At 45.2% G+C, this 22,292-nt stretch overlaps 1 protein-coding gene and 1 pseudogene across 2 annotated transcripts; one reads left to right on the top strand and one right to left on the bottom strand.

The window, feature by feature from the left end:
• The first annotated feature begins 9,156 nt into the window (after positions 1–9,156).
• LOC9648767 lies at positions 9,157–11,622 on the top strand. The gene is made up of 3 exons (XM_002984902.2): positions 9,157–9,809; positions 10,220–10,792; positions 10,925–11,622. Exons 1-3 carry the CDS (start codon positions 9,245–9,247, stop codon positions 11,395–11,397), a joined length of 1,611 nt encoding a protein of 536 aa, XP_002984948.2. The 5' UTR covers positions 9,157–9,244; the 3' UTR covers positions 11,398–11,622.
• A 918-nt stretch (positions 11,623–12,540) lies between these two features.
• Positions 12,541–17,049, bottom strand: LOC9648560 (annotated as a pseudogene). Its single transcript, XR_002994198.1, has 19 exons — positions 16,096–17,049; positions 15,672–16,034; positions 15,481–15,613; positions 15,326–15,432; positions 15,158–15,264; positions 14,972–15,110; positions 14,799–14,915; positions 14,624–14,731; positions 14,506–14,565; positions 14,333–14,455; positions 14,123–14,282; positions 13,954–14,075; positions 13,762–13,899; positions 13,564–13,706; positions 13,381–13,507; positions 13,190–13,325; positions 13,053–13,126; positions 12,867–12,993; positions 12,541–12,797 (listed from the first exon to the last, which is right to left on the bottom strand). The product of XR_002994198.1 is annotated as a protein argonaute 1 (transcript).
• Positions 17,050–22,292: the final 5,243 nt, after the last annotated feature.

Genomic DNA, 22,292 nt, shown 5'->3' with positions numbered 1-22,292 from the left:
CAACATGCTACTCTCTGATAAAGACCCATTTCTAGGACCTTCTAATGCCAATATCAAGTAATGATGTACTTGACCATCAATAAGAGTCGGATTAAGGAATAGCTCTGATACTAAATTATATATAACTAAATTTTCTATACTACTTTAGTCACTTAACCACACCTCCAACCATGAAGGAGTTTCACTCACAACCTCCATAAGTTTTATTCAAGGCTAACGAGAAAAGTACACCATCAACATCATGTACATGCTTGACCACACCTTCGACCACTTAGAGGAGTCTCACTCATAACCTCTATAAATCTTATTCCAGACTTAGGGACTTGCTAGCTTTGTGAATGGCATCTATGCCACTTAGCCTTTGCACTTGGCCCAAGTGCTCCATGTGTCTGATCCCATGACTGACACCCAAATATACCACTGACATATCGGCCTATTACACTAAGGCTATGCCCATTCACCCTTGTTACATCAGTAGTCTAAAACCATTTATATCATTGTCCCGTCTCTAAAAAACTAAGCCATTTGTTCATGAATGGTCATCCCTTGACCACACCATAGCACCCTTAGGATGCCCAGAGACATGGGGAACAACTTTCCCTAACATCCCTTTTTTAGTCCCCACTAAATCCCTCTTTGTCCCTAGCCATATTTGCCAACACTATCACTAGATTAGTGTTTGAAGGCCCAACCACTACATCCTATTGACCTCCAGGACTTCCTTGCCACATGACTACATCCTTAGTCACTACACAAGAGGACTTGTCCTCTTCTTTTTTATAATTTGGGACTTTAGGACAACATTTTGAAACACCGTGGCCTTATGCGAGCTTCATGGGTACTCTCCCCACCTTCTCCCTTTTGGTGCTCTAGCCATGTGACTAGAGCGAGGTTCTAATGAGACACTCCAAGTATCCAAGTAGGTAGTGCCACCCACACTTGGATTGGGAGCACTAACCATTCAATCTTGTAGAGGAGCTAGAGTTGGCTTTTGAACACTTCACTAAGTTACCCCACTTGTCTGTCCATATTCACTCCAGCCTTAGACTCCTTAGTGGATATATCATCACCCAACATGTGGGTATGCCTTCCTTGGTCACATTGGCCTTTCCTAGCCAAATTGGCTCCATTAAAGTATTCCCCCTATTATACTTTTAGAGTTCACCAAACCCCCTAGGGTCTGGGAGACGAACACTTTGGGCTTTCACCCTTAGCTTTGAACTCAGACTTAGACTCAGACTCAATCTCGGTCTCGGTCTTAGTCTCTTTCTCAGTCTCGGTCTTTGTCTCGGCCTTGACCTCGGACTCTATCACAGATCCATCTTGGACTCGACCTTGGACTCCATCTTGGACACCATCTCGGTTCCATCTTAGACTTCATCTCAGGTCCATCTTGGATTCCATCTCGGGTCCATCTCGAACTCCATCTCAGGTCCATTTCGGACTCTATTTTGAGTCCATCTTGAATCCATCTCGGACTCCATCTCGGACTTTGTCTTGGGTCCATCTCAGACTCTTTCTCAAACTTCATCTCGGACTCCGTTTTATCACTTTTATGTGTCATGTATTGGTCCTCTTATATCCCTTTTCTAGAGACTCACTTACTACTTGCTTTATGCTCGTTCCTCGAGCACTTCGTTAGGAGTTCCACTCCCACTCTTGACTATCCAAGTCAAAGCTTTCAGTCCAAATGTGTTATGCTCATGGCTTCCGCTTCAGCCACTACCACGTGGCACCCTTTCAGCTACCACTGTCTCACACATTAGCCATAAATATAAGACCATTGTCTGAGGAAATCTGCTATAGACAAAAATTGTGGAACACCATTTAATTGAGGAGAAAGTATCTAATAACAATTGTAAATACACTAGTAAGAGCATAGATTTCCTTTCAACAAGTCAAGCAGTCGAAAGTAATAATAGCATATTCATTTTTAGTAGTCGATATGGAAAATTGTTATTGGTGTTTGCTATCAAACACCACTAACATAAATAAATAGGAATTTATAATTGACTCCAATTATCATTCCATTGAGAGGAGTATTTTCTGTGTTTCTAGCAATCTAGCCATTCAGAAGTGGCATATCAAAAACCCATTCTACTCCTAGCTAGTGTAGACCGAGCAATAAGGAGATGGTTGATCATTTATAGGTTAGTTGGTGCGTGTGGGGAAACCTAAAGAAGAAGTTATAAGCTTGGCACCAAATGTAACTATATACATACTGAATGATATCATGTCGCATCTCCAACTAATAGAAAGACTTGCAAAGCTTCTCAGTCACATGATGATGTTCTATATACTTGTTTAGAATCAAAGAGTCATGGTAAGTGTGAAGAAAGTGTGAAATAAAGATCAAAGGCACCCAAATATTCATCATGATTAATCCTCATAAAATTAAAAAAAATCATCCTCAAGGCAATATTAAGAATGTCAATATCACAATGGCAAATCATCAGCAAGTGATGTAGAATTCTTAAACCTATTATAAAGCCTTCAGATCCATGGCTTAACCTTTTAAACTTCATAAACATTATCAAGAAAAGGTAAATCTAGCTTAACATCTTGTGGATATTGAATATCAAATACAATAATTATTTATGGCATTATATCACTAATGTTAAAACAACAAGTCCATCAAGAATAGGAGAAAAGAAGGAAGAAAGGAAAGGAACTCAAGAAAGAGCACTATCATCAAGTATGGTGATAAATAATTTTAAAGTTATATATCTTAAGCTTCAAAGCACATTAAATAGTATGACCAACCAAGTTCTTCTACTTCAATAATGAAATGACTACAGCATAATCACTTTCAACAACATGTAAGAATTAGACAAGTATGCATGATGATAAGGTGGACGATGATAGGAGTTGTAGCATTATTATCATCCACTTATATATAGCCCAAGTGTTCAGTAGACTCTATTTGAACCATGTTCATTAAATACTAATCCTAGCATCAATAGCTTATAGCAATTGCAAAAGGTAAATTCAACTCTATTAGTAATATCGGATCATGATAATATAAAAGTTTATATGGTGAAGCACCAACAGAACTTTTCACCCTCCTAACATATGCATACTAGAGAAATAGTAAATAGCCATACCAATCTAAATGTTAAAAGTTCACATACTTTACGGTCATTCCTTTAAAGGATTATTTATCTGTGGATGATACACACTTATGAAAATATAACATATCCCCAGTCAAGGCATTAGGATATGAAATGTTTCAGTTATAAATATAGGACTATTACATGAGAGAATTTACTTCGAATAAGAATGATAAGACACCATTCGATTAAGGAGGAAATATCTAATAGTAATCTCGATTTCCACTAAGTGAGTCAAGTAGTTAGAGGCAATAATAATATATTCATTTCTAGTAATTGATTGTGAAACCCATCAAACCAAATGCTACCAACTCAATTGAAAAAAAAACCAAAATTCACTCCAATCATTCTTCTATAACACAAGGAGGAGTATTATGAGCTTGGCACCAAATGCAACTATATATATATATGATAATATCATATTGCATCTATAGCCAATAGAAAGACTTGTACAGCTTCTCAATCATATGACAATATCCCATATGCCTATCAAGAATAAAAGAGTTATGGTAGGTGTGGAGAAAGTATGGAATAAAAATTAAAAGCACCACCACATAAATGATTATTATGATTAATTCCCATAAAATAAAGAAAGTTATCCTTAAGGTGATATTGAAAATGTAAATACCGAAATAGCAAGTAATCAACAAGTGATACAAGATTCTCAAATCTATCATAAAACTTTCAAATCCACAGCTCAATTTTTTTAACTTCATAAACATTGTTAAAAGAATATAAATCTTGTTCTACACCTTGTGAATATTAAACATCAAGTATAGTAACAGCCAATAGCATAAAATCCTCCTTTATAAAATCCACTAATGCTAAAATAACATACTTATCATAAATACAAGAAAAGAGTGAAGAAGGGAGAGAAGTTCAATAAAGGGTATTAGCATTAGCTATAAAACTCCTCGAGCAATAAATCATATATCTAAAGTTTTAGAATTTACTAAATAGTATGATCAACCAAGTTCTTCCACTTCAATAATGGAGTAATTGCATAATAATGTCTAAGAATTATGTAAGTATGTATAAAGCTTTTCAAAACCCCAAACTACTACTAGACATTTCTTATATCATAAAGTAATTCACCTCTCCTGGTTGTAATGTACAACTAATGTATACAATGAGATGATTCTAACTAACCACATTTATGCTCTCTTGCATCAACACACCCCTGAGACCAATATCAAAACCATATATATGCAAAATAAAAGTTGAGTGTAATCAGGATATATTAAAACTAAAAGAATCGACAACAACTTTTTGAAATCCATAAATGCCCAATTGCAGTCCTCAGACTAAATGAAAGATGATGTTGATGAATTCAACAACATTCACAATACTGCAATATGATTAAAAATATGATCAATAAAATCCACAAGTTTGTCATGATTAACTTGCAAACCTCCACAAGAAATACAATACCTAAAGAAAGTAATTTCTTTGGACACAAACACACATTTTAATAGCTTCAACTTCAAACCAACTTCCTACAACTAATTCAACACCTAGCAAACATTACAAATGTGCTCCTTTTATGTCCCCTCCAAGTGAATCAAGAAATCATTTATGGAATCAATATTCATCTGTGGCATATCACAAAAAAATTTATCCATCATTTGCTAGAAAGTCACTATGGTGAGGAGAGCAAGTCATCATGCTAAGCTGCCAAGTTGTTCTGACGCTAGAAGACTAATTGTAGAAACAAGCAAGCTAGCTAGCTCTCACATGCTACATAGATTCTATGGACATGCAAGTAACCTTCATTTCCAGCAGCAAAAGCAGAAGTGATGAGCAAGCACAAGGTAAAGCTCCACAAGACACAGTGTGAGGAGTTATTGTCAATTACTGTTACCATGAACACAATTATGCTTGGAATCCTGATCCACATTTGCAAGGGGAGTACATCACAACCAAAAATGTGATATAGACAAAGGTTATGACAAGTAAATCAACAGTTTTTTTGCTGATCTCTGTCCCAACACAAGACATCGCAATATGAAACATTGCCTCCAAATATGTCGAGAGAAGAGCCAGCAGTCCAGTATTTCTGATGAGATCCAGATCTTCGAGCGATGTTACTGCACCAGCATATGTAACTGGGAGCTACACCAATAGTCACTCACAACTAAGCATGAAGAGTCCAAGATGATATGTACTGGAGACGAAGATGTTGACAAGCTCCTCATTGATTCCCAGCCTGGTGTGGTGGTTCCAAAATCCACCTCATGGACAAGAAACTTGAGATTGTGCCAAACCAGCTAGAGTTTCTATCAATGATTGCCAGATCACTAAAGTTTTTGCCACCAGTCAGTATACTCCATCCTGACAAGACTTTTTCTTTTAGATATGTTACTACAAGGAATTTACTCGCCTTCTTGCTGCAACTCAGGTCCAAAACAAGCCTCTTCCAACCTAGGACGATATAAAACACTGGCAATCACATGACGCGCTCCAGCATCGAGTTAAGACTTCATGTTCCACAAGTTGACACCACCACCGATCTGCAAGCCAGCAGAAGATCAATGTAATAGAAAGAAAAATTTGTTAAACATTACTTGCCCAATAGTGCCGTGAGCGCTGCTTTCAAGCTTAAAGAATCTCCCCGGTTTTGAACTGGATTGCAATTCACATGCCTGTGGTGAGGATGTATCATGCTGGACAAGTAACTTCCAAGACTGCTTTCCGAGCTGGAAGGCCATAAGAACTCTCAGCACACGTGGTCTCGCGGTAGACTTCCACTCCACTCCATGCAGAGAGCGGCGCAGGCTGCTTGATATCGAAGAACACAATGTAGGGACAAATCTGGGCGCATGGGCAAGAGGACAAGGAAGAGAACAAGCACGATGATCGCTTCCAATGACAGTCATAGTGGGAGATTGAGCTTGCGACTCGCTCTCTCTCCCTCTCTCTCTCTCTATCTCTAAAAAGAGAGCTCTTTCGCTAAAAATAAAAGAGAGCTTGTGTGTGTCTCTCTCTCTCTATGGGGACAAGACTGTTGGAGCCAAGAGGAGCTGAGAACATCACAAGTTCAAGGGAGTAGGTAGGTAACGGGTTTTTCTTGTGGTCTTTTGCCTCCAAAAGACCCCAAAAACATGTATTATTGTTGGAGTGAAGGACAGTTGCATCAAAGTGATTAGAAATGGAACAAATACAATCTTTCCAATCCAGCTCTGTGTGCTTGACATTTTCTCACACCCATCCAAGCATCCAGCCTCTGCCACTACGAAAGAGTGAATGCATACATACTACAAAGATTTGTGGCCGGTCCACACGGATTTGTGGGCTCGTGCGTTCACTGAATTGACAAGTTCCAACGGAAACAGGACAAACAAAAAAACTACATAATTCAAGAAGAAGAAAATAATTCATACGCATGCATGAGAGATGTTAATGCAATTGAAAATTTTCCTTCTGGTGATCGTCACCTGGGGCCATTTGTTTCGGCGAAAGCAGCCCTTTCAGGAAGATTAAGATCAAAGTTGCAAAGCTTACAAAGGATGTCTAAGAGCAAAACCTTGAGTGGCTGAAGATAAGCTCGTGACATTCAAAACGATCGATATATACTTCTATTATATACATTACAGAACTGTGAGCCTGGCCAGTCAAGGTGGAAGATTGAAAGCTTAGAATTCGTGCAGGCCATTGTCAATCAGTAATTCTAGTGTTTTATTTTTTCTTTCTTTTTTTTTTGTGGTATGCAAACTCATCAAAGTTGTGGTCCGTTTTACTACTTTGAATAGGAAGGGAATGGAGTACTCTAGATTCATTTTCTCTACGGGAAATGGTACATGCAGCGCAGAAGAATCCTTGACAAAGAAACTCGAGATGTATATATATAAAAAATATGATATATCCAAATAATATAATATAATTAACAACATTGAGAGCGATCTCTCTTCGCTTTCCTTGCTCCCTGCGAGAGAGCGAGAGATGCTGCCCGAGACATTAATGTTGTCTTTCTTGTGAGTCGAATATGCCGGTAGTCAAAAAAGGAATAATCTCTTCCCGTGTCCCTCGTGTGGGCAAATGCGTGAAGCTTTTGTTTTCTCGTCAGTTTCAAAATCGCTGGGGGCAGCGAAACGAACGAGCAGCGCCTATCCGACACACCACCCACGCCCTCAGTCGCCACTGAAATCGTTTGAGAATTACTCCCGGACAAACGCAAAAGATTTGCCTGCCCTAAATCGCAGCTGACACGCTGCCAATGGACAGCGTCCACGTGTTGCGTTAGCACCACGTGGCGTAACGCTTCTGTCCAGGTCATTGCAATGGAATGGATGAGTTTTTTGTTTTTTCGCATTTAAGGTAGTGGAGGAGGTAACCGAAAGAGCTGGGATTCTGAGAGCTGCAGTCAGCCACCTTTGTTTTCTTTTTTCCTTTCTCAATCTTGCAATCCATTCCATTGCAGAGCCTCTGGAGAAAAAATTTGACAAATAAATTAGTATTTTATGGACTTTTTTGTGATTTTCAAGCTGGTACTTTGGACTGGCAGAAGCATGGCTTCCCTCTATTTCTTCTTCACTGGTACCTATAACTACATTGCCAGTGTCAAAAAAGTTGGAAAAAGTATGATTCCTGGGGAAAACATATTCATAGTCTGAACGCTTGCATGCATGCATGCAAAGTGGTTGAATTGAATGCCGGTTTTGACAAATCTGCCTAGTCAAGAGTCAAGTCAGTTTGACGGGACCACTGTTGTCAATGCCCTAGGCTTTTCCTTTGTTCCCATTATGCATTCACACAGAATGGCCCATGCATTACGCAAAACCGCATGGTTTTAATTCTAGAACAACAAGTTGCTTGAGGAAATTGACCCGGATGGAAACAAGTCCACATCCCTGGTTGTTGACAATCCATTGTAGCGCCAAATAACATATATACGCAAGCAACTCGACGCAAAGGATGGACGACAGCAAAACGAATGACTTAGCCCCGGTGTGTGAATTTGCTGCAGGTGCCGGGTCCTTCTCTGCGGATGGACCAAAGCGACGGTGACAAACAAAAAGACATTGTCAATCGACCTCGCTGAAAGCTCAAAACAACAACAAAAAAAGGAAGAACGAGAAAAAGAAAACAAAGAAAAAAAGTTGCAGTGGAAGTATATCAAAATCGATTTCGCTCATCTGCGTTGTAGAGGGGAGGAGGGTCCGGGGAAGGAGTCGTAATCGCGCTTTGCAAGTCGTTGTTTTTGGATGTGAGCCCGTCCGATGATCGATGTTTGAGCAACCGCTAGGCCCTCTCCTCTCTCTCCGTTCCATTTCTCTCTTGCTTAAAAATCCATGAAGGACCCCGTCGTGGATCTCAATCTCGCTACAAAGAAAGAAGAAAATCTCTCCAAACCCGCTGCGCTGGCTATAAGAAATTTGTAACGTGAGATTTTGGATTGCTGCCGTCACAGATTATAAGCATTTCTAAAACGTTACAAAACAGGCAGGTCAACGGGGCCGTCACCTTTCTTCGATTTTTTTCATTTCTGAAAAAATAGACAATGCATAGAAAAGAAACTGGTAGTCATCTAGAAAACAAAGAAATCATATCTCATTTTTTAGAAAACAAAACTTAGCACAAGCTTACACGTATTTCACTCACAAAATATCACATTGCGTAGTAATTCGCTCTCTAGCTAGGGTTGACCACACCAGAATATGCGTTGCCGTGGGAGGTGAATATGCGGCTGGCAGCCACAAAGCACGAGCGACCGTTTGTGTCTTAAGCCGTGATGTGGGGCGGGCTTGCTCTGATAATGAGCGGCCGCGATCACTGCAGCAGATTAGTTGCTGCGAGGAAGGCAATGACGGGACGGGACGGCAAAGTGACGTGTACGACATGAATGGAAGGATGTCGTTGAAAACGAAGGGTAGGTTGGGGGGTTTGGCCGGTTGGTTAAAATGTTAAAGGTGGTTGGATTATATCGTAAAAACCCAGGTTGCTTTATGATAACCCGCGTGTTTAGTTTAGACGTATAAAAGTTGGATTTTCTTTTTCGAAAAAATCAATTTTGTGCAGTGGATTTTCTTTCATGAAAAGAATTAATTTGTTTTTCTTCTTCTCCGCGGGCGAGCAGTGCTACAAAATCTCCTGGGTGGTGATTTTTTGAGAGGCGAGAGGAGGACGAGAGAGGAGAGATGAGCGATGGCGACGATTTTTTGTCGCTTGGGGGAGGATTCGGCAAGGGAAAACCATCCGCGGCGCTGCTGGGCTTTGGGAAGATTCCACTCTTTCCCGGGATGAGCTCTCCTCGATCCACAGGGGGGCATGGCGGAAGAAGAATTGGAGAGGAGGGAATGGAGGAGGAGGATCGCCGACGAGTGGTTTTAGGACGGCTAGACGAGGAGGTAGTCCTAGATCGTGATCGCGGCGATGGTGGGAGTGGGAATGGATCGAGGGAGCTCGCGGAGGAGGAGGATGACGACGATGAGATGAAGGAGTCGACCAACGAGAACGATGGGGCGGCGGGCGCCTCGTCGTCGCCCAGCAGCAGCAGTGCGAATCTCCTGGAGATCGACAATGGCGGCAGCGGTGGCGCCACCGCCGGGAAGAGCGATCTCAGTGGCGGCGGCGGCGCGCAATCCAAGCATTGCCCGCGCGGGCATTGGCGGCCGGGCGAGGACGACAAGCTCAAGGAGCTCGTCGCGCTCCACGGCCCACAGAACTGGAACATGATCGCGGAGAAGCTCCAGGGGCGATCAGGTAAAAGACGAGGAAATTGAGAGAGTCTAGACATAAAAAATGGGAGGGAGAGAGAGATCTAGCGAGCGAGTAGGATAGTAATCCTCGTCCTTCCTTCGTTTTTTCCTAGGTTCTTGGGTTTTCTTGTTTGGCATGGCTTGGCTTGTTTGTTCTTGGGTGTCTCTTCCCCCCGGCGCGCTTGATCCGCCCGCCACGGATTTTGGGACGCGGTAAAGCTGCCCATCTCCCCAAAATCGCTCTTTTCCCGGCGCATTGTTTTGCTCGCTCGCAATCGCCGGAAAGATCATTCCTTTTCTTCCAATCTCTTTTCTTTCTCTCCTTGTCTCATCTGATCCCCTGGAGTTCTATCGCGATCGATATCCCCGGTGACCATCGTCGTCTCACACGATCATCGCGATTTTTCTTTCCAGGCAAGAGCTGCAGGCTGCGGTGGTTCAATCAGCTCGACCCGCGGATAAATCGGCAGCCGTTCACGGAGGAGGAGGAGGAGCGGCTGCTGGCGGCGCACAGATTCCACGGCAACAAGTGGGCGATGATCGCGCGGCTCTTCCCGGGTAGAACCGACAATGCAGTCAAGAACCACTGGCACGTCGTCATGGCCAGGAAGTACCGCGAGCGGACGCGGACATACGGTCGATCGCCCAACGCCGCCTCCACCAGGAAGAACACCGTGACCACCGCCGTGAAATCCGATCATCCCACGCCACCATCGCAGCAGCTCGATCACCACAATTTGCTGCTAAACAGGGGATCCACGCCGGTGCTGCTGCCGTCCAAGCGGAGCCTGGTGGACGCGGAGGATCGCCCAACAAGCAGCTCGGCAACAGCGGCGGCGGCGGCGGCGTGGATGGATAATCTCCATCATCGCGCGAGCAATTTGATGGGATTCAATCCGGGGAGGGTCCCCTTCTTCCCGGGCAGGGATCAAGCTCCATCCACGACGACCACCAGCAGCAGCAGTGGCCCCAATACGTTAAGACCAGGTAAGCTCTCCTCTAGAAGTTCCATATCCACGAGTGCGTGTGTGTGTGTTCTTATTCTCTCTCTTCCAAATCGCATGCTCTTTATGTCTGGATCTACATCATGTTCTGATATATATCGTGTGATACCGTCAGGAACTTTGCTGGCCCCGTTTCTTGGAGGAGGATCAGCTCCGAGCTTCGCGGAGGGGTTTTATGGCCGCCACCACCACCATGAGCAAAATCATCGAAGCCAGCAAAATGGTGGCGGGCAAAACAACTTACGTGACGCCTTGAGCGGCACCACGAGCAGTACCACGGATTTCACGTCCACAAACAATGCTACCGTGAAGAACAGCAGCAATGCGATTAGAAGCCGGGGCCATGCAAACGAGCCGTCCAGCGGCAATCTCGCCAGTGACCTCCAGCTCGAGCTGTGGAAGAAGACGCAGCACCAATTCCAGCACCAGGCTCATCTCTACCGTCTCGATCAACAGCAGCAGCAACTCAGCGCGTCCGACGGTGCGATTTCGTGCATCAGCGTGGAGCAGTCTTCCCAGGACGTCGGCGACGAAGATCACAACAAGCCCGCCCAGGATTTCATAGATTTCCTGGGTGTCGGCGCCTGATCGTCGATCATCAAGACAAGATCCATCGCAGAAAAGAGAAAACAATCGAGAGTTTCAAAGCGAAACTTTTGTCGCTTGCTTGTTTCGTTTTTTCCCTGTCTATAAGAAAAAAAAACCCCGATAGAAGTGTAAGCTTACTAAGATCAAGTTCCACTTATCCAAGGCTCTAGGATCTTATAAGTTCATAGTCAAACTGATCAATCCAAAAGTTCCAACTTATCCATACAAGTCGGACGGGTTCATATTGATCGATCCAAAAGTCCTACGCTATCCATCTCTCTCTTCTCAATCCCTGGATGGACAGAAGCTTGGACTGGATTTCACATCACTTTGTTCCTCTCGCTCGACAAGCAAGCAGAGCGTATGCAGGCCTAGGTAGCTTGCAGCAATCCATTCAAGTTCCTGCGAGATTTCCACTCACGTTTGCTTGCTTGGCTTTGCTTTGCTTTGCTCGCTCGCTTGTGCTCGCTTGCTCACTCGCGCTTACCTGTGTGACATTAGCAGTAAAGAGAAAGTGTGCGAGTGCTTAACAACGACCAGGCAGGCCACAGTGTGGCATGATGATGAAAACGCCTACGCTGCGTTTTTGCCAGGCATGTCATAGTGACATGGCCACAAATAACTTCCAACGCAATGGTGAGAGAGCATGTCATACCCGAGGGACCATAAATTCGCATCCAGGATTCTTTGGTTTAAAAGCCTACTGTGCTCGAGCGAGAGAGAGAGAGAGAGAGAGCCAAGCCGAGACGAGCCAAAAGAAAACTATAAACAAAGCCACAACGGTAAGAGCATGGATGGAAACGAAGCGAAAGAAAGCAGTACCGTTTTGCCAGGAGAGTGAAGACAATCCTCTGTTGTTCGACTGCTGCGCGCTGCGCTGCTGCTGCTGCTGCTCCAGACTGCGTTTTGTTGTTAGCAATTTGCATCGCCCTGGCTCGGCATTTATGGTGCTGGATTTCAAGGATCCTCCTTTGTTTGTTGCTGCTTCATGGTGGTTTCATCATTGAGCCTGCGCGCTCGAGGACTGGGCTGGCTACCACTGGAAGCAGTAGTGGAAGTGTAGAATCCGAAATGGAGTACACCACCAGGAGTAAACACAAGGCGCGACTTTGACACCGAGGTCCCCCTAGTGGGACACTTAAGTATGCGAAAGCAACAGGAGTCAGATAGATTAAAAACGCGAGATAAAAGCAAAAGAGAGTAGTAGCATACTGACTAGCAGTAGAACATGACCTTCTTAACCTTGTCCTTCAACGCGGGCAGCGGCCGGATGGAGCCATCCTGGCGATTACCAGCTCGGGGAGCAGTGTTCCGGTGGACGGAGCCAGCCTCGGACGCGTCCGGCTCCATGTAGAATCTCGCGCGGAACGCAGCCAGGTGAGCGTAGTATGCAGGTGGTACTGAAAGAAAAAGACGATTGCTTTGTGCTTTAGTTGTCAAAGCCTATGGGAAAGAGCTATGGTCTTTACCTATCGAGACTGAGCGTGTGCAGCGAGCGTAAGTGTAGCACAGGCTGTTGGTGAGGGACTGCAAGCCATCGGCAGTGAACTTGTTCTCGTCCCAAAGTACGTGATAGTGAGCTGGTCTGCTTGTTCCCTGTAACATAATCTCGTCGTATGAGCAAAGCTACAAAGGCCAGGGCTCCATCAACTTACCTGAATGCCGGCATGGCTGCAAAGGTAGAAGTCAAACTCCGTTGGATGGCAAATCTTCGAATCCACCACAGTGCCTGTGAAGGAAAACGGTCTCTCATTAGTTATCTAAATTCGCCACTTATTAACGGCAACAGCACCTGGCAGGATATTTCCACTCTTATCAATGGTTCTTGTATCGTCGTGATCGTTAGCAAATAGCCGGGTGTGGTGCCGTTTCTGGACCACAACGAACGTCACGAGAGGCTGATAGTTCGGCTCGAGTGACGCGCAAGCCTGTCCAAAACGAAGAGCTGAATCAGTCAATGCGCCAAGTCTTTCCATACTAAACCTTTCTAATTGCATCCAACTCGTGAAGGAGAACTTGGTAGAACTGTCCTTCGCTCACACCATCTCTGTAGAAGATGATTCTTCCAGGTTTGTATCCAGAGGCACTTCGGAAGGAAATCAAAAGCTCTCTAAAGTTTGCATATGTTAGCACAATAAGTAAAACAAAAAACTCACCGCTACTAACCTTATCATACCGCCATTCATGGTTCCCTTCTGAGGATCAACCCATGTTTTATACAGATCTTGGATCAACTCTTGTCTGTGAGCTTGAGCGCACACTAGACCTGCGTATTTCGTGACTTCTGGCCAATCCTGAGAAGCGACAACCTGTAACAGGCACAGCTTATTTAGAGACACACGAAAAGAAAAATCGTACACTTACCGCTGCAATCGAGGGACTCGAATCTTCTCCAGGATGAGGATGCGTAACATCCGCTCCAAATATAATTGTTGGTGTATCACTTACTAAAGGAAGCCTCCGTGATAGTGCATCCACCAAGACAGTGTTTCTGCCTCCGACCTTACAACAAACTTGTTGAGCTTATTCACGAACATCGTGCATGAAGCGCCCTACCTTGACATTGATTTTCAACGCAACATTAGCAAGATACTGCTTTCCTCTCTTAAAGACATGCTTTGTCAAGCAGCATTGAGAAACCAATCCCAGGTCTGTTTCGCAGATTCGTTTCAAGTCGCCTGGAATAAAACTTATCAGCAAATCTGTAAAAAACCAAGTCTCTTACCATAAAGTGAGCCATTGTTGTCGGGTAATATGGCAATTAGTAACTCTAATTCCTTTCCTTTGACCTTGCTTTGAACTTCACGATATACCGACTTCAGAGCACGTTCTACCTGGTCTGGGCGTGCAGCATGAACTGGAATGATAGGTTCAGCAGCAAACGCCTGCATGTCATATACGATTAGTAAACTGAAGATCATTCTTAAAGCCGTACCATTCCGGAAATAAGACACATCTGAGCAAGGTCGTTACAAAATCCCCGAGCTATATTATCTTGAACAGTACGAGAGAAATTGACGCATGCCCAGTAGTTCACTGTCCCTCCATCGACCATTTTCTGGAGACATATGAATTAAAAAAGAACAGTTTTCTTCCAAGCACGCTTACCTTGTTCATCATATTCCAGGTCCCGTCTTGAGGCAAGCAATCCTTTTCATGATATTTCAGCTGCAAACCCGCATTTTTTAAGAACATTGTATGACAACAAAAGAGAAGAAACACAAACCCATGGGGCAGGCAGTATTCTAGCTTCCACGAGAGCCAGTCTGTCACTGATACGCATCCCAAACTCCTGGGCGTATGGGTCTTGATTATATGCATTATGATAAACAGTCTAGCACAAAACATAAGAACAGTTAAATAAAAATAGAGACAAAAACGGGAAAAGATTCTTATCCTACTTGCAAAATATCGCGCTCTCTTTCCCTGGGCCGTTGGCATGTTACTTTTAGAAGGGCTGTCACTTGACGCTCGTTGAGACGTTTAGTATACCTTTGTCCTTCCACAATTTTGCAGACCTGTTAACCAGCCAAAAATGAACTTAGTTCGTTGCATGCCTACGAAAACTGCACACCTCCATTGGCAGATAATTTGGTCTTTCTTGATTTCCAACTTGTAAACAAGGTAAAGATGGGCTTCGTATAGTGTAGTGATATGTATCTCGGAAATACTCCATTACCGATTTCATTGTACCTCTATCATCAACAGGAAACCTGCAAACCCAAAATAAGACACAAAACAAACAATCAGAAACACTTACATTAGTTCTTGAGTAGGCTGAGAAGTTAAGCCAGAAATCCTGTATTTTCGTCGCATGGTTCCGCGATGTGTAACTTCCACTTTGACCCCTCTCAGAGCTTTTTTGATCTGGCACAGAAAATCAGATCTATCTTAAAATCGCTCTTCGCAAACCAAGCTGGGACTTTACCTTGATGCGGTCAGCGTCCGAAAGTGGCCTGCTTATGTCCTTGTTAAGGAGTTTGCCAACAAAGTCCACCACGGGCAGCGGCTCAATGAAAGCAGTAGATGACATGTCTTCAACAATAGATCAGAACACATACCATCACATTTCATAATCCTTACCAATATTCAGAGAAAGACGCATTTGCGTGGGCCTAAACTCTGGTAGAACCCTGGCCAGCTTTCTAAGCCGTCACCGAGGGGTTGTCTACGTCCTAAGTCTGGTGAATAAAACGATCGTCCAACAGGCGAATACCTGGAAGAACTCAAAAGAAACACATAAAAACCCGATACCAAAGAAAAGAGGAGCGAACCTATGGGTAGGAAGCTCTCGCAGCACTATGTCCAGCACTTGCAAGGCCTCTTGAGGAGCATCTGCTTGCCTCCCGGCCAGAAACTGGCCAAGATGATGCAGATCACCTGAAAGATATTTTATGCTTTTCTTCAGTATGCTGTAAAAGAAAAGAAAAGCTAAGCTACACTGGTGTATCTTCCTCCGGCAGACTTACCTGAAAGTCCTTATAATGGAAGGGTAAAGGCCCAGCAGTGTACAGGCTTTTCCGGCCATCATACACTGGGAGCCTGTGACCCAAACTGGAATCCCTGTGAAGCTTAACCAGCTGCTCCATGACCGCTCGATTCACACCACGCGATGTCACCTCGGGAGTGATCGTCACCTGCGCAAGCAAAACAAGCCAATTGGATGCAAACACTAGCTCGTGACAGGAAGAAACTTACATCATAGTGGTGTAGATCCTTGTCTGGTAGCTCTGCCAAGAAGTGATTCACCTTGACAATGCACTTAACCCCCGTTTGGCCGCGTCCGGGCCTCAGCGGAAATCTCAAGGCCTTGATAGACGCTGGAGGAGCTACGACGCTCGGCTGCGGTGGCGCTGGTTGCGCAGGAACTGAAACTTCCACACCCAATCCAGAAAATTGCTCAACCAGTGCGCTCACTGCTGGAGCTTGTCGCGGCTGTTGCTGATGCTGTGGCTGCTGCTGCCCATGATATCCTCCCGTTCCTCCTCCTCCACGGCCACTACTTGATTGACTATACTGACCTCCACTCCTTCCACCACTAGTTCCTCCTACTTGGTAATGCTGCGAGTATTGTGGATGCCTGGCCATGGCTAAAGCATCTTGTGAAGCTTGCGGTGGCGGAGTGGAGCTTGAGCTGGAGCTCGCGGCGGCACGGGGCGGCGGCTGTGGAGAAGCTCCGCTTGACGAAGGTGGAGAAGATCCTTTCTCATCCTCTCTGGGCGTCTTTCTCCTCCTTGGCATGGCCGATCAGCTCCCGGAATGTGGAAGCTCTCGCGTTACCTGCGGTCAGCAAGAAATTCAGACCAAATTCCTGGCGATGTGGATAGGGGAGGGCTTTGGTGAAGGGATTGAGCGGAATGCAAGTCGGGGCGAGCTAGGAATCTGAGGCAATGGAGACACGAATCCCACGCAAGACTCGCAATCAATGGCCGGGAGATTGAATTTCGCGCGGGCCAGGCAGGACGAGGAGCAGAGGAGGGGAAAGATCGCTGGCGCGTCGCAAGTTAAGCAAGAACCTCTTGAGATCACCCCAAGCAAAGATGCGCTATGCATTCCACAGAAAATGTGGGAATCATATATGCCCATTTGTGATCTACTTTCCACGTTGGAGGTCCACCGAAAGCCATGTTGCCTCAAGTTCTTTTTCTCGTTGTCTCACCTCTTGTACGAAGGCCGCGTGATACAACACGCACTTAGCAAAGATGCGAGCTCCACTTCGTTGGAGAAGATTCGGCGATGCTGGAGAAGCGATCAGATCAGTGCTTTATTCATTCTTGGACCCAAGCCGCATTTTTCTGTAGCTTTTCCCCAGCTTTTCCTGCATCTTGAATCAAGTTTGAGTGATTGATGGACTTGAAAAGCAGATGAAGATATACCAGAAAGGCACCTTACGTAAGAGCCCAGCCTTCGCTCAGCCTTTCACTCGTCCGATTCCCGGAGGAGATCCGTAGCAGCCACCCAAGCTCTCCATGTAAAACCTGCTTGCCGCACAGAATTTTAAGCATCCTGACCATCACTTGAATAATGGGCTTTTAGAACGTATCAAAAAGTGTCACACAAGATTGAATGCACAGGTAGAAGTTTTGGATCAAAATAATAAAAAGCCACACTTTGCCCACTTCACAAGAGAAAAATGTGTCAGTGAACAGATAATTCTTCATACACATTCTCCAAGAGGTTGGCAGCTTCAATCAAGCTGGCGCTGCAAGCAAATGGAATATCACAAAGACTCAAGCCATGCAACCTTTCGATATAGAAGTATGCCCAGTTTGGGTATATGGAGAAGAACTCGAAAGCCATTTGCGTAGCATAATTACCTGGTGCCAAGAACGGCGTTACCTCCTGTACAAAAGCATTGGAGAGGAGCACGTACGGCGAGGATCGCGTGGGAGATACGCCATGGCTGCCCGTGCGGCCTGGTCGGCGTCACGATGTAAACCGTAAGCACTGAGTAAAGATGTGAGCTCCACTTCGTCCGGGACGAACGGCATGCTCATCGCCAGATCGATCGCGTCGCCCAGCCGGCCGATCCGACAGGCGATCCGGCTGCGTGGTCGCAGACTGGGTCATGGAGTGGAAGAGGCATCGATTGGAGTAGCCAGCGAGCATCGCATTGCAAGAGACTCTGTTCTTCTCGGGCATGGCATCAAACAGGAGCTTGGCCTCCTCCAGATTCTCGCGCTGGACGTAGCCACTGATGATCGTGTTCCACGACACGATGTCGCGCTTGGGAGCCCGATCGAATCCCCTGCGCGCGTTCTTCAAGCCTGGATCGTGATCGCCGCAGTAGGCAGCGATGATCGTGTTCCAGGCCGTGATGTCCAGCCGGACCATCCGATCGAACGCGCTCTTGGCCTCCGCGATCTGGCCTCCCTGCGCGAATGCCGCGATGGGGAAGACGTGGGCGAGGAGAGATTTCTCGGGCATCTCCTGGAACACGCTCTTGACGCTCTCAGTATGCCCGCTCTGGGCATACGCCTGGAGAACCAAGTTCCAAGACGCTGGATCCCATCCTCGAAGAGCTTTTTAGCATCATCCACGCTGCCTGTCTCGACGAATCCCCGGATCATCGACATCCACGAGATGATGTTCTTCGTTGCGGGCATTCGATCAAACAGTGACTTTGCCTCGGAGATCCGCGATCGCAGACCCAACCCAGCGATGAGCGTGTTCCAAGCGACGCTCTCCCACGCCGGCAGCCGTTCCCGGAGGAGGAGGAGGAGCGGCTGCTGGCGGCGCACAGATTCCACGGCAACAAGTGGGCGATGATCGCGCGGCTCTTCCCGGGTAGAACCGACAATGCAGTCAAGAACCACTGGCACGTCGTCATGGCCAGGAAGTACAGCGAGCGGACGCGGACATACGGTCGATCGCCCAACGCCGCCTCCACCAGGAAGAACACCGTGACCACCGCCGTGAAATCCGATCATCCCGCGCCACCATCGCAGCAGCTCGATCACCACAATTTGCTGCTAAACAGGGGATCCACGCCGGTGCTGCTGCCGTCCAAGCGGAGCCTGGTGGACGCGGAGGATCGCCCAACAAGCAGCTCGGCAACAGCGGCGGCGGCGGCGGCGTGGATGGATAATCTCCATCATCGCGCGAGCAATTTGATGGGATTCAATCCGGGGAGGGTAGAATGCCATCATGGTCTGATATATATCGTGTGATGCCGTCAGGAACTTTGCTGGCTCCGTTTCTTGGAGGAGGATCAGCTCCGAGCTTCGCGGAGGGGTTTTATGGCCGCCACCACCACCATGAGCAAAATCATCGAAGCCAGCAAAATGGTGGCGGGCAAAACAACTTACGCGACGCCTTGAGCGGCCAGTAGCACGGATTTCACGTCCACAGACAATGCTACCGTGAAGAAAAGCAGCAATGCGATTAGAAGCCGGGGCCATGCAAACGAGCCGTCCAGCGGCAATCTCGCCAGTGACCTCCAGCTCGAGCTGTGGAAGAAGACGCAGCACCAATTCCAGCACCAGGCTCATCTCTACCGTCTCGATCAACAGCAGTAGCAACTCAGCGCATCCGACAGTGCGATTTCGTGCATCAGCGTGGAGCAGTCTTCCCAGGACGTCGGCGACGAAGATCGCAACTAGCCCACCCAGGATTTCATAGGTTTCCTGGGTGTCGGCGCCTGAAGAGTCTAGGGCTTAAAGAAGAACCGATGAAGTCGATCATCAAGACAAAATCCATCGCAGAAAAGAGAAAACAATCGAGAGTTTCAAAGTGAAACTTTTGTCGCTTGCTTGTTTCGTTTTTTCCCTGTCTATAAGAAAAAGAAACCCCAATAGAAGTATAAGCTTACTAAGATCAAGTTCCACTTATCCAACGCTCTAGGATCTTATTATAAGTTCATAGTCAAACTGATCAATCCAAAAGTTCCAACTTATCCATACAAGTCGGGCTGATTGAGTTCATACTGATCGATCCAAAAGTCCTACGCTATCCATATCTCTCTTCGCAATCCCTGGATGAACAGAAGCTTGGACTGGATTTCACATCACTTTGTTCCTCTCGCTCGACAAGCAAGCAGAGCGTATGCAGGCCTAGGTAGCTTGCAGCAATCCATTCAAGTTCCTGCGAGATTTCCACTCACGTTTGCTTGCTTGGCTTTGCTTTGCTTTGCTCGCTCGCTTGTGCTCGCTTGCTCACTCGCGCTTACCTGTGTGTAACATCAGCAGTAAAGAGAAAGTGTGCAAGTGCTTAGCAATGACCCGACAGGCCACGGTGTGGCATGATGATGAAAGCGCCTACGCTGCGTTTCTGCCAGGCATGTCATAGTGACATGGCCACAAATAACTTCGCAATGGTGGAAGAGCATGTAATACCTGAGGGACCAAGAAGTAACGGCAGCATAATCACCTTTAAGTAACGTCTGAGAACCATGTAGATATGCATGAAGTTTCTCAAAAATTCGCATCCAGGATTCTCTAGTTTAAAAGCCTGTTGCGAGAGAGAGAGAGAGAAGAAAACCAAAACAATGGTAAAAGCATGGATTGTATAGTGTGCAATTTGTAAAAAGGTGGATGTTACTGCAGTGGATTTCACTCACGTGTCCATGTGATAGTTTTCTATTAGTTTGGCATTAAATGTCATTTGGATGCCTCATGGATGCCCCATGGATGTTGGCCCGATGAGTTGCTATAATATGAACATTGTGCTATACATAGATGCCAAATTTGACCCTATGACATAGGTCATAGGGTTTAGGAGACACTTTCTTGCCTTAGCACCCTACTTAGTAATTGCTGAGTTCTCTAGGATGGAATCCATAGACTTGCGTTGATCGCCCTCCTCCTTTAAGCTTAATGCACCTTGCAATTGGTTGAGTGCATTCTAGATATATGGCATGCATTCCTTGAGGTCCATCTCATATAGTCCTCCTCAGGCAAGTCATCAATCATTCTCATTTGGAACCTCTTTGGCTGCAATTGCCAATATTGCAATTATACACATGTGAGATACCTGTGCATTACATTCGAATGCTTGGAATAGCAACCAGCCCACAAAGATAGCTTGTGCATATAGAAATGAAAAGCATATAAAACTTATGCTTTAAGCTTAACTTACCATGTCCCACTCTTTTTGTTGCAACATCCTAGAATGTATTGGCATCTTGGGATGCCAATATGTGGCTCCTTTCCTAAACACAAATAGTCCACATGTCTGTAACACAAAATTTAGTGCTCTATTATTTGGCATGTTTCTTGGTAGCAGATGTGGAAGGTAATTTGGTTTGTTAGTGATTGGTTTCAAATATTTTTATGAGCAATGTAGGCATTGAAGACTATGGTGTGCTTCCACCCCCCCTTTCTAGAGGGAAGTAGCTCCACTCCTCTTACTCTTATGGAGTTGCTTGACAACTTTTCTATAGTGGAGTAAAATAATTAAAAATTGTGCTTTTTGAAATTGAACTAACGTTTGTATGTAGATTGTTGGAGTGTCAACAACAATGAATTGATGCCACCAATGCATTTAATGAAACTGTTCAACTAACCACTTAGGATAGTGTTAACGTCATCATGCTACAACATGAGGAGGTTTTTGCTTTATAGGATGCCACCACAACCTTTGAGTTAAGGGCACAGGGGGACGTTAAAGTTCTCTCATAGGTGCAATGGCTGAAACACAAACTTCTTGGTTGCTTTGGCATGGAAAGCACAAGTGACAATGAGATGCTAGATGTTGTTCCTAGACACCCTGAGTTCCATTGGGCTGGTGGTGAAATATTTCTTTGGCATGTGCTTTTTAGCCAAGTCATGCCCTATTGGCAGAATTAGGAGAGTGTTCTCCTAAGCTTGGCCTTTCAGAGGCATAGTATGAGGGTGTGTTTTGTGACAACACAATTTAGCAACTCCTTGCTAAAGAAGGCATCAATGCCTCTTTCAATTGTTGATTCCACAATAGCATAGTTCATTGAGAAGAGGTATGTGTATTTATTTTTTTAGCATCTAGTACCATCTTATTGTTTTGTGCAGGGACCTACGTATTAATTAGGCGGCTGCACAACAATTGAGAGAATTATTTCACACTGCTAAAACATTGTATTGTAAGTTCTCCTATTTTTACATCGAGAATGTCATACTTCAGCTATACAAACTTGCTCGCATATGTTTGAGGCCGTCTTGCATTCTGGTAAGCAATGGATTGCATATGAATTGGATTTCATTCACTTGTCCTTCCAGATTACACTAAGCAATGAATTAAGTTGTTTCTAATTCACCTTCAATACTAATCTCCGCACACTAAATTACAAAGTGGTCTATGTGTCTAAGATTGGAGGAGCTTTGGTGTGGGAGGAAGCCACAATAGATGCAGATGGGCCCCATCATCACTATCATACACTACCATTGGCCTATTTACACTCAGAAATTAGAAAATAAAGGAAA

This window comes from Selaginella moellendorffii, unplaced genomic scaffold (genome assembly GCF_000143415.4).
Source record: "Selaginella moellendorffii unplaced genomic scaffold, v1.0 SELMOscaffold_64, whole genome shotgun sequence".
Taxonomy (NCBI): Eukaryota; Viridiplantae; Streptophyta; class Lycopodiopsida; order Selaginellales; family Selaginellaceae; genus Selaginella; species Selaginella moellendorffii.
This window is presented reverse-complemented; position numbering and strand designations above follow the sequence as displayed.